This window comes from Macaca fascicularis, chromosome 8 (genome assembly GCF_037993035.2).
Source record: "Macaca fascicularis isolate 582-1 chromosome 8, T2T-MFA8v1.1".
Classification (NCBI taxonomy): Eukaryota; Metazoa; Chordata; class Mammalia; order Primates; family Cercopithecidae; genus Macaca; species Macaca fascicularis.
In genome coordinates this window covers 42,146,682-42,161,227 of record NC_088382.1, presented here as the reverse complement: position 1 = coordinate 42,161,227, position 14,546 = coordinate 42,146,682, and the positions used below count along the sequence as shown (strand labels likewise).

At 42.9% G+C, this 14,546-nt stretch overlaps 1 protein-coding gene across 43 annotated transcripts in view; it reads right to left on the bottom strand.

Moving 5' to 3' along the window:
• The window catches only part of TACC1 (transforming acidic coiled-coil containing protein 1), a 126,405-nt gene that overhangs the window by 95,116 nt on the left and 16,743 nt on the right, over window positions 1-14,546 (bottom strand). For 6 of the 43 annotated variants that reach the window (XM_073998638.1, XM_073998644.1, XM_073998639.1 and 3 more), the window contains one exon: window positions 5,891-6,008. The exons of 28 other annotated variants lie outside the window; for them this stretch is intronic. Coding sequence is in view for 6 of the 15 variants with exons in the window: in XM_073998633.1 (XP_073854734.1) it covers window positions 1,333-1,409 (77 nt within the window). In the remaining 9 variants the exon portion in view is untranslated. Of the gene's footprint in view, window positions 1-1,332; window positions 1,818-5,890; window positions 6,009-14,546 lie in introns of those variants that run through there. 9 more of the 43 variants (XM_073998633.1, XM_065519086.1, XM_065519088.1 and 6 more) reach the window with 2 other exon arrangements.

Sequence of the window (14,546 nt, the reverse complement as noted above, 5' to 3'; positions counted from 1 at the left end):
GGGGTTAATAACATGTGGGGCATTTAGAAGTGTTTTGCACATGTCACGTGCTCAGTAAATCTCAGCTACTTTTTTTTTTTTTTTTTTTTGAGATGGAGTCTCCCTCTGCTGCCCAGGCTGGAGTGCAATGGTGTGATCTTGGCTCACCACAACCTCCACCTTCTGGGTTCAAGCGATCTCCTGCCTCAGCCTCCCAAGTAGCTGGGACTACAGGCTCATGCCTCCACGCTAGGCTAATTTTTGTATTTTTAGTAGAGACGGGGTTTCACCATATTGGTCAAGCTGGTCTCGAACTTCTGACCTCAGGGGATCCGCCCCCTTCGGCCTCCCAAAGTGCTGGGATTACAGGCGTGAGCCAACCACGCCCGGCCTCAGCTATTCTTATTAATAAGCTGCCTGAAGTAAGTTTAGATTTGTGAACATTGGTAACATTAGGAGCCACAATTAGCACTTGGATATTCGGAAAGCTACTTTGCCTTGAAAAGATGATTCAAAAGCCCTCCAACAGGCCAGACTGCTTTTGTGATGGTTAAGCGTATCTTTCTCAAACTAAATAGCTTCGACATTGGCTGAATTAAAATAAAGAGTATGGATTCCCTGACACTGCTGCAATTCCAAAACACGCATGCATTCCAAAAAATAAATAAATATTTAAAGACTATTTGGTTTCCAAATAAATTGTTATCGCCTCTCTGTCTATAAGCATTGACCATCTTTCAAACCGTGGAACTTGCTCCTAATCACGTTCTCTAAAACTTTCCCTTCACAGCTTTCATTACAGTACTTGGTGTCCCCAATTGTTGCTGTTCCAGAACAAAAGCCTAATTGCTGCTGCTACAATACTGCCCTTTTTTTCTGAGATCATCATGAAGCCCTTGGAGCAAACAAGAGAGGGAGTTCTTGCGAGCAGCAAGCACTGCGTCAAAATTCCTGGACCCCGAGGGCCAACGCCAGCTGCGTTTTGAGACTTGAGTGCCTCTCTCATAGTTTCACCTCCCTGCAAATAACCCTGTCTTGTGAATGTTTCAGAGCTCTTTAGGACACGTGCGTTTTCTGCTTGGACGAGGCCGGGGTCCCCTTGTCTCGCCGGTGCCGTGTGGACTGGGACAGGACCACGGTCTCGCCCGGACGCGATCAGGTCGCGGTGGGGCAGGACGCTCCCAGCTGGACGCCCCCGGGGCCCTGCTGACCAAACCCGGAGCGCTCGTGCCCCGCTGCCGCCAGCGGGAACCCCACCTTCCCCAGCCTTTCTGGGACGGACCCCGCGAGCTCCATCCCTGGCTGGCACGCAAACCCCCAAAGGCGGCCCCTGGAGAGGGCTCTGGGACTCACGCGGTCTCCGTGGGTCGCGGGTGCCTCTCCCCGGCGGGTTCTCGGCCCCTCGGGGTCTGAGAGTGGGAGCCTCCCATGGCGCGGAACTTGGCGCCCGGGCTGCACCCGCCTGTGCTGGGCGGCGGGCGGCTGTGCCCAGACCCTGGGCGGGGAGGCGGTGGGGCGGGAGGAAGGGTGGGGCGAGGGAGGGCGGGGTGGGGCGCTGGGCTGTAGGGTCCCCGCCGCTGGTAAAGCGGGGAAGGAGGTGGCTTCAGATGCCGCCAACTTCTCCGCAGATTGCAGGGCCCCGCCGGTGCGGGCGCCTGGAGATGCGGAGCGCCTGGGGCGCGCAGGGCTGCGGGGAGCCAGTGAAGCGGCGCCTCCTCGTCCGGCAAAGGAGCCCCTAGCAGCAGGTGGAGGGCGCGAGGCCTGCGGGCGCCCCCGGGACCCCGCGATCCGCGGACGTCGCCCTCTCCGCCCGCTGGGTCCAGGGCTGGAAGGGAAGCGGCGGGAAGAGGCCCCGGGAGCTGCTGTTCAGAGAAGCAGCAGGAGGGGGCGGTGTGTGCCGGGGTCGGGGGACCCAGGCGGCCCTGCAAAGGGCGTGGCCTTTACCCCAAACCGCTTCTGCCTCCTGGGACGGGAGGGAGGCCTGGACTGCGCTGCACAGAAAACTGGGTGCATCCTGGTTCTGCCTCCAACTAGCTGAGTAACTTGTAACAAGTTATTTCACCCTCTCTGAGGCTTGTTTTCTTTATCTGTAAAACAAGGGAGTATGTTCATCTTTAGCTTTTAGTGTCCCTTTAGGCGCTGACAACCAAGCAATGAATTTTCCTCCAAACTCTGTAGTAAGGAAAAAACAACCAACCAACCAAAACCTATCCCTATCTCATCTGCGATCCAGCTGCACCTAGCAACTCCCTTTAGAGCATCTCTCATGCCCTTCCTCACCCATTCCTGCCTCCCACCCACCTCCTCTCCAGCCACCTGTCCTTATTCTAGCGCTTTTTCCAGCAGACTGGAATCCTTCCCCAAACCTCCGTTCTATGACACCATCCTGCATCTTGATGTTACATCTTCTTTGTTACTGCCTGTCTCCCTCGCTAGAACGTAAGCTCCATGAAGACAGGGAATCTGTTTTGATTTCACTGTTCCTCCAACATGCTTGGCACAGTGGGCGCTCACAATTGTTGATGGATGCAGGCATCCTACACCCGTGTTATCACTGTCCTTCCCAGGGTTCCTATAGCACTTGTTAACTATGCTAACGAAGCATTTACCATCTTATTTTATAATTATCTCCTCACGGCCGGGCGCAGTGGCTCACGCCTGTGAGTAATCCCAGTACTTTGGGAAGCCTGGGGGTGGGGGGATGGATTCCCTGAGGTCAGGAGTTGGAGACCAGCCTGACTAACATTAGTGAAACCCCGTCTCTACTAAAAATACAAAAATTAGCCGGGTGTGGTGGTGTGCGCCTGTAATCCCAGCTACTTAGGAGGCTGAGGCAGGAGAATCGCTTGAACCCGGGAAGTGGAGGTTGCAGTGAGCCGAGATCGCACCACTGCACTCCAGCCTGGGCAACAAGAGCAAAACTTCATCTCTAATATAATAATAATAATTATTATTATCTCTTCACTTGTTTATCTTTCACTGGAATCTAAGTTCTTTTTTTTTTTTTTTTTTTTTTTGAGAGGAGTCTCGCTCTGTCGCCCAGGCTGGAGTGCAGTGGCTCGGTCTTGGCTCACTGCATGCTCTGCCTTCCGGTTTCAGGCCATTCTCCTGCCTCAGCCTCCCAAGTAACTGGGACTACAGGCACACGCCACCATGCCCGGCTAATTTTTTTTTTTTTTTTTTTTTTTTGTATTTTTAGTAGAGATGGAGTTTCACCGTGTTAGCCAGGATGGTCTCGGTTTCCTGAATTTGTGATCCGCCCGACTCGACCTCCCAAAGTGCTGGGATTACAGGCGTGAGCCACCGCGCCACGGCCTAGAATATAAGTTCTTTACAAGCAGGAACACTCTTGTTGTTGTTGTTTTGAAAGACCGTGTCTCTTTCTGTTGCCCAGGCTAGAGTGCAGTGGTGCAATCATAGTTCACTGGAGCCTTGAACTCCTGGGCTCAAGCAGCCCTCCTACCTCAGCCTTTTCAGCAGCTCGGACCACCAGTGAATGCCACCACACCCAGCTAATGTTTTTTTTTTTTAGAGATCGGGTCTCACTATGTTGCCCAGACTGGTCTCAAACTCCTAGCCTCAAGTGATCCTCCTGCTTTGGCCTCCCAAAGCGCTGGGATTACAGGTGTGAGCCAGCAGGCCCAGTCAGGAATGCTCCTTATCTCTGTATTCTAGCTTAGTGCCCAGCACAGTGCCTGGTTCTTAGTTTATATACAATAACTATTTGCTGAATGAATGAATGAGCCAGTGGTGAAGCACACAGAATTGTGTTCAACATTAACTTCATTCTTGAAGCTATAGGGGAATAAAGATATATGTGACTACATTTTAGTAATTCCAGAAAGAATCAGAAAACGCATAATAGAGATTTACATTTACAACAGATCTCTCTTTTTTTTTTTTTTTTTTTTTTGGAGATGGAGTCTCGCTCTGTTGCCCGGGCTGGAGTGCAGTGGCACTATCTTGGCTCACCACAACCTCCGCCTCCTGCGTTCAAGTGATTCTCCTGCCTCAGCCTCCCAAGTAGCTCGGACTACAGGCATGCTCCATCATGCCCGGCTATTTTCTGTATTTTAGTAGAGACAGGGTTTCACTATGTTGGCCAGGCTGTCTTGAACTCCTGACCTTGTGATCTGCCTGCCTTGGCCTCCCAAAGTGCTGGGATTATAGGCGTGAGCCACTGTTCCCTGCCAGATCTCTCTTTTATGTATCAGACTTTGACTATCTGTTTATAAATTATCTTTAGTCTACTTAGCCAGAAAGTTCCCAGGGTCCAGGATGTTGACACATGGTAGACATAAACAGTATTTTGAAGTGGGAAAATAAAAATTAGTAAAAGTGTAGTGAGGCTGGAATTGAGATTTTTTATGAAGAATTTCAAATAGCTAAAGAAAAGTTGACTCTTGGCAGATAATTTTTTGTTTTTAGAGACAGGGTCTTGCTCTGTGCAGTGGCATGATCATAGCTCGCTGCAGCCTTGAACTCCTGAGATAATTTTTCTTTTAAGTTCAAGTTCCTCCCACAGTCTGTTTGGAACACTATGGCAATGTGATTGAAGTGTCATTGGTAATGCAAACATAACCCTGTCAGAGCTGCAGTTCCCTTCAGAGGAACACTCAGCCTCTCCTAGTGAGAAAGGTCTTTATTCTCAGTGGGTCATTCCGAGGGAAGACAGGAGGGGGAGCGGCAGGAGAAGAGGGTGGGAATGGGTAAGTTTTCTGTCTCTGGTAGACAAGATGGGCTGCTGGGAAGAATCTTACTACTATTAATTAGTGCAGAAAGGCACAGGGTGGCGCCACTAGAATGGTTGAAAGTAATGGAAAAAGACCAGATGCGGTGGCTCACACCTGTAATCCCAGTACTTTGGGAGGCTGACACGGGTGGCACTTGAGTTCAGGAGTTTGAGGCCAGCCTGGTCAACATGGCGAAACCCTGTCCCTACTAAAAATTAAAAAAATTAACCGAGCGTGGTGGTGCATGCCTGTAATTCCAGCTACTTGGGAAGCTGAGACATGAAAATCGCTTGAACCCGGGAGGCAGAGGTTGTAGTGAACGGAGTTTGTGCCACTGCACTCCAGCCTGGGTGAGAGAGCAAGACTCTGCCTCAAAAAAGAAAAAAACAACAAAAAACCCAAAAAACAAAAGAAAGAGAGAGAGAGAAAGAGAAAGAAAGAGAGAGAGAGAGAGAGAGAAAGAAAGAAAGAAAGGAAGGAAGGAAGGAAGGAAGGAAGGAAGGAAGGAAGGAAGGAAGGAAGGAAGGAAGGAAGGAAAGAGTGAAGCCTACACCCTCTTGTGTTACAGAGAAATTGAGACAAGGGAAAAAGGAACTCTGTGAAATAATGTGAAAGATTTAACGCATGGGACCCAAAGGGCATCTCTGCAAAGATGCTTGTGTGTTGACTGGTTTTGCTTTATGTTGTTTACTGGGTTTGCTGCCCTAATTGGCATGGCAGCTGGGGCTTTGGGTCAGGCCGAGTGAACACAGTGAAGGGAAGTGTTGTCTTTGTGACTAAACTTATGAGGGCTTTTCAGGAAAAATGTCCAAGACAGACCAGAGATCCCCAGACACCTCTTACTCCACAACATATAATGCTTTGTCCCTCTCATGGAAGCAGAACCAAGATCTGTTTCTACATCGCAGAGCTTGGCTGCAGATCTCCAAGAAAGGCATAGACTGTGGGATGTCTGATCAACGTCCCTGGGTTTAAACTCTTTCTTGCTTTTTATATTTCAATTAAAAACAAAAGGCTGGACACGGTGGCTCACACCCCTGTAATTCCAGCACTTTGGTAGGCCAAGAGGGGAGGAACTCTTGAGCCCAGAAGTTTGAGACCAGCCTGGGCAACATAGAGAGTCCCCCGTTTCTACAAAAAATAAAAAATAAATTGGCTGAGCATGGTGGGGCTCTCACCTGCAGTCACAGCTACTCAGGAGGGTGAGGTAGGAGGATCACTTGAGCCCAGGAAATCAAAGCTGCAATGAGCTGTGATCACACCACTGCACTGCAGCCTGGACGACGCAGCGATAGTCTGTCTCCGAAAAACAAAACAAAACAAAACACTTCGGTATCCCTAATGATGATACGGAATTGTTATTATGCAATCACAATTTCTGCTCTGATGGAAGTTATTAAAGAAACGGAAACACGTCCTCTCCCTTGGCGTGGTTCTAAAATGGTACACTCAGAGGCCAGCTGTAAGTTGTGGGCAACCCTGCTGTTGTCTGCCCCCAATGACTGAGAAATTTCATGATGCCAATTCTGGGGCTCAGAACCGTTCACAGAACTGAGGAGTTTTCCTTCAAGCAGAGGGCAGGAGGATCATAGCTGGACACTACTTGGTATTGCATTTGATACAGAACATAGAGAGAATAAAATCTATTACTTTTTGGTGCCCTGTAATTTATACCTGACTGTGACACAAGAAGGAGGAGGAGGAGGAGAATGAAAAGAGAGGGAGGGAAGCAACCCTTATTTTTTAGTCTCTGGGTCAGTGGGCTGCAGAACACAATGACCAGCTGGAGCCAAAGAGGACACATGGCCTGTGATGGAGTCCAGGTGGGGTAGAATTTCATGTCCATGGTTAAGGTTTCCACTTGTACATTACAATTCGGCCAAGAAGTGTCTTTTGGTTGTTTTTTGGTTTTGGGTTTTTTTGGGGTTTTGTTTTTGTTTTGAGACAGAGTCTCACTCTGCTGCCCAGGCTGGAGTGCAGTGGTGTGATCTCCGCTCACCACAACCTCCGCCTCCTGGGTTCAAGCAATTCTCCTCCCTCAGCCTCCCAAGTCGCTACAGTCACACGCCGCCACATCCAGCTAATTTTTTTTGTATTTTAGTAAAGACGGGGTTTCACCATGTTGCCCAGGCTGGTTGCGAACTCCTGAGCTCAGGCAATCCGCCTGCCTCGGCCTCCCAAAGTGCTGGGATTACAGGTGTGAGCCACTGTGCCTGGCCAAGAAGATATTTTTTAAACATTGGAAAAATAGCCAGGAAAGAAAATTTAAGCCGTTGAAACTCAAGGTTGCCTATAAGATTGCAAAATACATCCTTCAGTGTCAAACTCTATCCCCAGAATGCTACTTATGCTCTGCAGAGGGATGGGCACTAACATTTGTTGGACACTAGGAACTATACTTGGTGGTTAACAAAAGTAACCACATTCGGGCCTTATAGCACTGGGAAAAAAATAACAGTGGGTAATACTTACAGAGCACTTTTTATGTGCCCAGATTCTGTTCTAAGTGCTTTAGATTTATTAAGTTATTTACTGTTCACCACAACCCTATGGCTAGGCACTTTTAGTATTCTCATTTACAGGCATACCTCAGAAATATTGCAAGTTCCATTGCAGACCACTGCAATAAAGTGAATATTGCATTATAGCGAATCACACAAATTTTTCAGTTTCTCAGTGCATATAAAAGTTATGTTTACACTATACGATAGTCTATTAAGTGTGCAATAGCATTATGTCCAAAAAATATACATTCCTTGATTTAAAAAATACTTTATTGCTAAAAAATGCTGACACAGAGACATGAAGTGAGTACATGCTATTAGAAAAATGGCAGCAATAGACTTACCCAACACAACGTTGCCAAAAACTTTCAATTTTAAGAAATGCAATATATGTGAAGTGCAATAAAGTGAAATGCAATAAAACGAGCAGTGCCTGTACAAATGAGCAAGATGAAGCATAGTAAGGTTAAACATACCCAAGGCCACAGAGCTAGAAAACGGCAAAGCTAGATTCAAACCTGGGTAAGATAGCTCCAACGCTATAGCACATGGCTTACTCTCTATACTTCACTGCCTTAATCCTTACACTGCACATCCCATTTTAAGATGAAGAAACTCAGTTTTAGAGAGCTGAACAGCACATCCAATATTTAAATCCAGTTGTCTTGATTACAAACCTTAATTTCAACATGGATTTTTTTTTTTTTTTTTTTTTTTTTGGTCCCTAGCAATCATCCCAAAGGAGAATTACCCTTCAAATTAGCCACTTTGGGAAGTCCCATGCTTATCTCAGAGCTACCCATCTCTCCTCCTTTGGAAATTATTTAAATGCCAATTTATAGATCAAAGAATGAAATTGGTTCATTTCTTTTTTTTTTTTTTTTTTTTTGAGACGGAGTCTCGCTCTGTCGCCCAGGCTGGAGTGCAGTGGCCGGATCTCAGCTCACTGCAAGCTCCGCCTCCTGGGTTCACGCCATTCTCCTGCCTCAGCCTCCCGAGTAGCTGGGACTACAGGCGCCCGCCACCTCGCCCAGCTAGTTTTTTTATACTTTTTAGTAGAGACGGGGTTTCACCGTGTTAGCCAGGATGGTCTCGATCTCCTGACCTCGTGATCCACCCGTCTCGGCCTCCCAAAGTGCTGGGATTACAGGCTTGAGCCACCGCGCCTGGCCTGAAATTGGTTCATTTCTTCAGAGCCACATACTGTTCTTGAAATCAAGTAGTTGAAGTGTTCCAATATTGTTCTCTTTCAAAATGTTGTGGCTATACTAGGTCCTTTGATGTCTCATATAACATTTAAAATACTCTTGTAAATTTTTTTTTTTTTAAACCTGTTAGGATTTTCATGGGAATTTCATTGAATTTACTGAATAATTCAAAAAGGATTGCCAGCTTAACAATATTGATACTTTGAATCCATGAACACGGTATAACTCTTCATTTATGTAGATATTCCTGTCATGTTTTATAGTTTTCAGCCTACAGATCACACAAGTATTTTATGCTATTGTAAACAAAGTGTCTTACGATTTAACTTTCTAAATGTTAGTTGCTAGTATGTGAGATAGAATTGATTTTTATATATTTTATCCTGCAACCTTGTCCTCTAATAGCTTTTGTTGTGGGTTTCTTAGGGTTTTCTATACAATGTCACTTGTAAATAAGGACAATTTTAGTTATTCCTTTCTAACATGTATACCTTATTTTTCCCTTGCTTTGTTGCACTGACTAGGCACTCCTATACAATTTAAGTTAAATAAAAATGGTGAGAGCCAACATCCTTGCCCTCTACCTCATCTTAGGTAGAAAGCATTGATTTTTCACATTGTAGTAGGATGTTAGCTGATAGATTTTGTAGATGCCCTTAATCAGGTTGAGGAAGTTTTAATTTATTCCTAATTTGCTGAAAGGTTTTTTTTTTTAATGATGAAAAGGAGTTGAATTTTGACAAATGCTATTGCTGCACCTATTGAACTGATCATATTGTTTACACCTTCTTCCTTTTTTTCTTCAAGAGACAGGATCTTGCTATGTTGCCCAGGCTGGAGTGCAGTGGCTATTCACAGGTGCAATGATAGTACACTACAACCTTTAACTCCTGGTCTCCAATGAACCTCCTGGCTCAGCCTCCCGAATAGCTAGGACTACAAGACCTTTTACCCCCTTCTTATAGGCTTTCAAAATGATACATTTCCTTCTAAGTACTACGTTAGCTACATTGCACCACTGTGCCTGTGTTTTTGTCTTTATTCTATTAATTTGTTGAATTACATTGATTAACTGTCAGCTGTTAAAACAACTTTGCATTGGCCGGGCGTGGTGGCTCACGCCTGTAATCCCAGCACTTTGGGAGGCTGAGGCGGGTGAATCATGAGGTCAGGAGTTCGAGACCAGCCTGACCAACATGGTGAAACCCTGTTTCTACTAAAAATACAAAAATTAGCCAGGCGTGATGGTGTGGCCTGTAATCCCAGCTACTCAGGAGGCTGAGGCAGGAGAATCGCTTGAACCTGGGAGGCAGAAGTTATAGTGAGCTGAGATCGCACTACTGCACTCCAGCCTGGGCAACAGAGCAAGACTCCATCTCAAAAAACAAAACCAAACCAAACAAACAAACAAAAAAACCACTTTGCATTGCCACTTGATCACATGTATAGCCTTTTTTATATGCTGCTGGATTTGGCTTGTTAATATTTTGTTGAGGATTTTTGCATTTATATTCATGAGGGATATTGGACTGTAATTGTTTGTTAGAATTCACCAATGAAGCATCTGAACCCAGAATTCTGTCAGAAAGTTTTTAATTACAAATTCAATATCTTTAATTGATACAGGGCTGTTCAAGCTTTCTATTTCATCTTTGATTAGATTTATAATTTATGTCTTTCCCAGAATGTGTCCATTTCATCTGTGACACATTTAATGTCATCAAGTTGTTCATAATAATAGAGAATTGTTGTTCTTTTACTATCTCAAGTAATAACGTCCCTTCTTTCATTCTTGATATTGTTCATTTTTTTTTTCTTTGCCAGTCAGGCTTGAGATTTATCAATTTTATTAGTTTTTTCAAAGGACTGTTTTTTGGGTTTAATGATTCTTTAATCTCTTTTTTTCCTGTTCTCTAATTCATTGATTTCTGTCATTATCTTTATTATTTTCTTCCTTCTGCTTGCGTTGAGTTCAATTTACTCTGTTTTTCTATTTTTTAATGGTGAAAATTAAGATCATTGATTTAAGACCTTTGCCCACTTCTTATAGGCTTTCAAAACTGTAAATTTCCCTCTAAGTGCTACGTTAGCTACATTGCACAAATTTTGATACGTGTATTTATATTATTATCAGTGCAAAATATTTTCAATCTCTCTTGTGATTTAGTCTTTAGCCCAAAAATATTTAGAAGTGTGTTGTTTAGTTTCAAAATATTTGGGGTTTTCCTAGTTATTTTATTGTTTTAGGTTTCTAATTTAATTTCATTGTGGTCAGAGAACAAACTATCTGATTTCAACCTTTTTAATATTTATTAAAACTCTTTTATGGTCCAGAATATGGCCTATCTTGGTAAGCATTCCATGTGCACTTGAAAAGAATGTGCATTTTGCTATTGTTGAGTGAAATGTTCTAAAAATATTAATTAGGTCAAAGTGATTGATAACGTTGTTCAGATTTTCTGTCTTTGCTGATTTTTTGTTGGTTACTCTATCAACTTCTGAGTGACATTAAAATTTCCAATTATAATTTCTATTTCTTCCTTTCATTCTATCAGTTTTTGCCTTATGTAATTTGAGGCTATTATTAGGCACAAACAAATTTGTAATTTTTATGTCATCTTGATCAATTATTCCTTTTCTTCTTCTGAAGTACCCTTCTTTATCTTTTATGATACTTTTTAAAGAAATCTATTTTTATTTGATACTAATGTAGCCACTCCAGCTTTCTTGTGCTTACTATTTACATAATATATCTTTTTCTATCCATCTATATTTGGTTTCCTTCTGTCTTTATATTGAAAGTATGTCTTTGCACATAGTTTATATTTGGGTTTTTAAAAAAATGGATTTTTTAGAGCAGTTTTAGATTCACAGCTAAATTGAGATGAAAGTACAGAGAGTTCCCACACACCCCCTACCCCTACACATACAGACTCCCCACTATCAACATCCCATACCAGAGTGGTACATTTGTTACAATCAATGAACCTACATTGATGTATCATTATTATCCAAAGTCCATAGTTTACATTAGAGTTTGCTCTTGGTATTATATATTCTATGAGTTTTGACAAATGTCTAATGTATTTATGTACATGTAGCCACCATGACAGTATCATATAGAATAGTTGCACTCCTTTAAAAATCTTCTATGTTCCATCTGTTCATCCCTTCCTCCACCCAACCCTTGGCAACTACTGATCTTTTTGTCTCCATAGTTTTGCTTTTTCCAGAATGTCATATAGTTTGACCCATCCAGTACACAGCCCTTTCAAATTGGCTTTGTTCACTTAGTAATATGCATTCAACATTCCTCCATGTCTTCCTGGCTTGACAGCTCATTTCTTTTTAACACTGAATAATATTCCATTGTCTGGATATATCACAGTTTATCCGTTTGCCTACTGAAGGACATCTTGATGGCTTCCAGCTTTTGGCAATTATGAATAAAGTTGCTATAAACATCCATGTGCAGGGTTTTGTGTGGATATAAGTTTTCAGCTCATTTGAGTAAATACCCAGGAGTAAGATTGTTGAATCATATGGTAAAAGTATGTTTAGTTTTGCAAGAAACTGTCAAAACTGTCTTTCAAAGTGGCCAAACCATTTTGCATTCCCATCAACAATGAATGACAGTTTCTGTTGTTCCACATCATTTGGTGGTGTTAGCATTTTGAATTTTGGCTATTCCAGTAGATATGTAGTGGTATCTCATTGTTGTCTTAATTTGTGATTACCTAATAACATATACTATTAAACAGCTTTTCAATTTTTTTGGCAACTGTGTATCTTCTTTGGTGAGATGTTATATTTGGTTTTGTATCCATTTAAAAACAATTAATCTCTATCTTTTAATTGGAGTGTTGAGCTCATAAATGTTTAATGTAATTTTTGAAATGGTTGGGTATGAATCTATCATTTTTGTTTTATTTTGTTTTCTATTTGTCTCCTCTGACATTTGTTTCTTCATTTCTTTTTTCCTGCCTTTAAAAATTATTTAATATTTTAAGATGTATTCCATTTTAATTTTCCTGATGCTTTATAGCTATTCTGCATTATGTTTAATAGTTGATTTATAAATTACAAAATTCAACCTTAGCTTTTCATGGCCCATTTACAGTTGATAATGTACTTCTTCATGTACATTCTACAGCTGAAAAGTATAATTTCTTAAGTAGAAAATTCACCAGATGGAGTTAGCAGCCAAGTGGACATGTTACAGGAAAGAGTAAATTTTAAGACAGATCAATCAAAATTACTCAAAATGAGTAACAGAGTGGAAAAAGATTTAAAACATAATGAACAAAATCTCAGAGACTTGTTAGATGATATCAAACAAACATACATGTAATTGAAATCTCAGAGGGAGATAAGAAACTGAAGTAGAAAAAATATTTGAAGAAATAATAACCAAACACTTCCCAGCTGTAATAAAAGTCAGAGATTTGCAGATACAAGATACTAGACAAACACCAAGTAGAATGAACATAACGAAGTCCACTCCGACGCACATCTAAGTCGAGCTAATATAAACCTTGAAAGCAGAAAGAGGGCAACCAAAAAAGGGGGCTTTCCACTTGGCTCTTCTTTATTGTATGTTTCTCTGATGAAATGTCCCATTTCTGTGCTGAGATTTTGATTCATCAAAAGCAAGCTTTTTTTCCTTAATTTTTAAACTTCATTGTAGATAGCTATAAAACCTCCTAAAACTACAAAATAGCATATAAAATAACTATAAAATAACATAACACTTTAAAACCCTTGCCGGCTAGGCAGGAGAGCTTACACCTGTAATCCTAGCACTTTGGGAGGCCGAGGTGGGAGGATTGCTTGAAGCCAGAAGTTTAAGACCAGCCTAGGTGACATAGCAAGACCCATGTCTACAAAAAATATTTTAAAATTAGCCAAGCATGCCGACTGAAGCAAAAAGATTGCTTGAGCCCAGGAGTTTAAAGCTGCAGTGAGCTGGGATCACACCACTACATTCCAGCCTGTGTGACAGAGTGAGACCTTGTCTCAAAAAAAAAAAATCCCCAGAAAACAACGCTGGGCGCGGTGGCTCACGCCTGTAATCCCAGCACTTTGGGAGGCCCGAGGCAGGTGGATCACCTGAGGTCAGGAGTTTAAGACCAGCCTGACCAATATGGTGAAACCCTGTCTCTACTAAAAATACAAAAATTAGCTGGGCGTAGTGGCGTGTGCCTGTAGTCCCAGCTACTCGGAAGGCTGAGACAGGAGAATTGCCTGAACCCAGGAGGCAGAGGTTGCAGTGAGCCAAGATCACACCACTGCACTCCAGCCTGGGCTACAGAGCAAGACTCCATCTCAAAAACAAAAACAAAAACAAACAAACAGAAAAAAACCCAGAAAACAAAAATTAAAACCCCTGCCTTTTAAGTTTCAATATCTTATTCATCTCCAGGTCAGATCTGATTGACTTTTCTCCTAAGACTATATTCCATTTTCCTGGTTTTTAAATATGTCATGTAATTTGGGTTTCAATCTTGGATATGATGAATGCTAAGTTGTGAAGATTCCAGATTCTGTTCTTTTTCTCTGATGGATGTTGTTTTTCCTCTGTTTTGCAGGTAATTTTCTTGCTGGGCCTGAACTGCAAGCTCTGTTTCTGGGGAGGCAGCTCTAGTCTGAGTGCAGATCCTTTGTCTTTAGCTGAGCTGCTTTGAGTGTATTTTGTGTATATGTGGGTCAGGGGTTGATCAGAGATTTGGCCTGCAGATGCCCTCTTTGACTCCTGCTTTTCTGGATTCCTTCATTTATTTTCAGCATTCCTGATCTCCTCACTCCCCAGAATGCATAGCCTACACGCAGCCCCGTGCTAGGAGCCTGGGGCTGAAGGACTTGCTTATTTGGCTCCTTATCTTCTGTTCTCCAAGCTAACATGCAACAGCAGAGGCGATCCACTTCTGCCCTCTCTTCAACTCCTTCAGGCAGTCATTTTGTGTATCATGTCCAGATTTTAGAGTTATTTTCTGCAGGAATGGTCACAATACCCAGAATCATCTATAATAGCCAGAAGCAGAAGCCCGTATATTATTCTTATGGTCACATTCAGTTTTATCACCCGCCCCCCGCCACACACACACACTCATCACAGTTGTCCT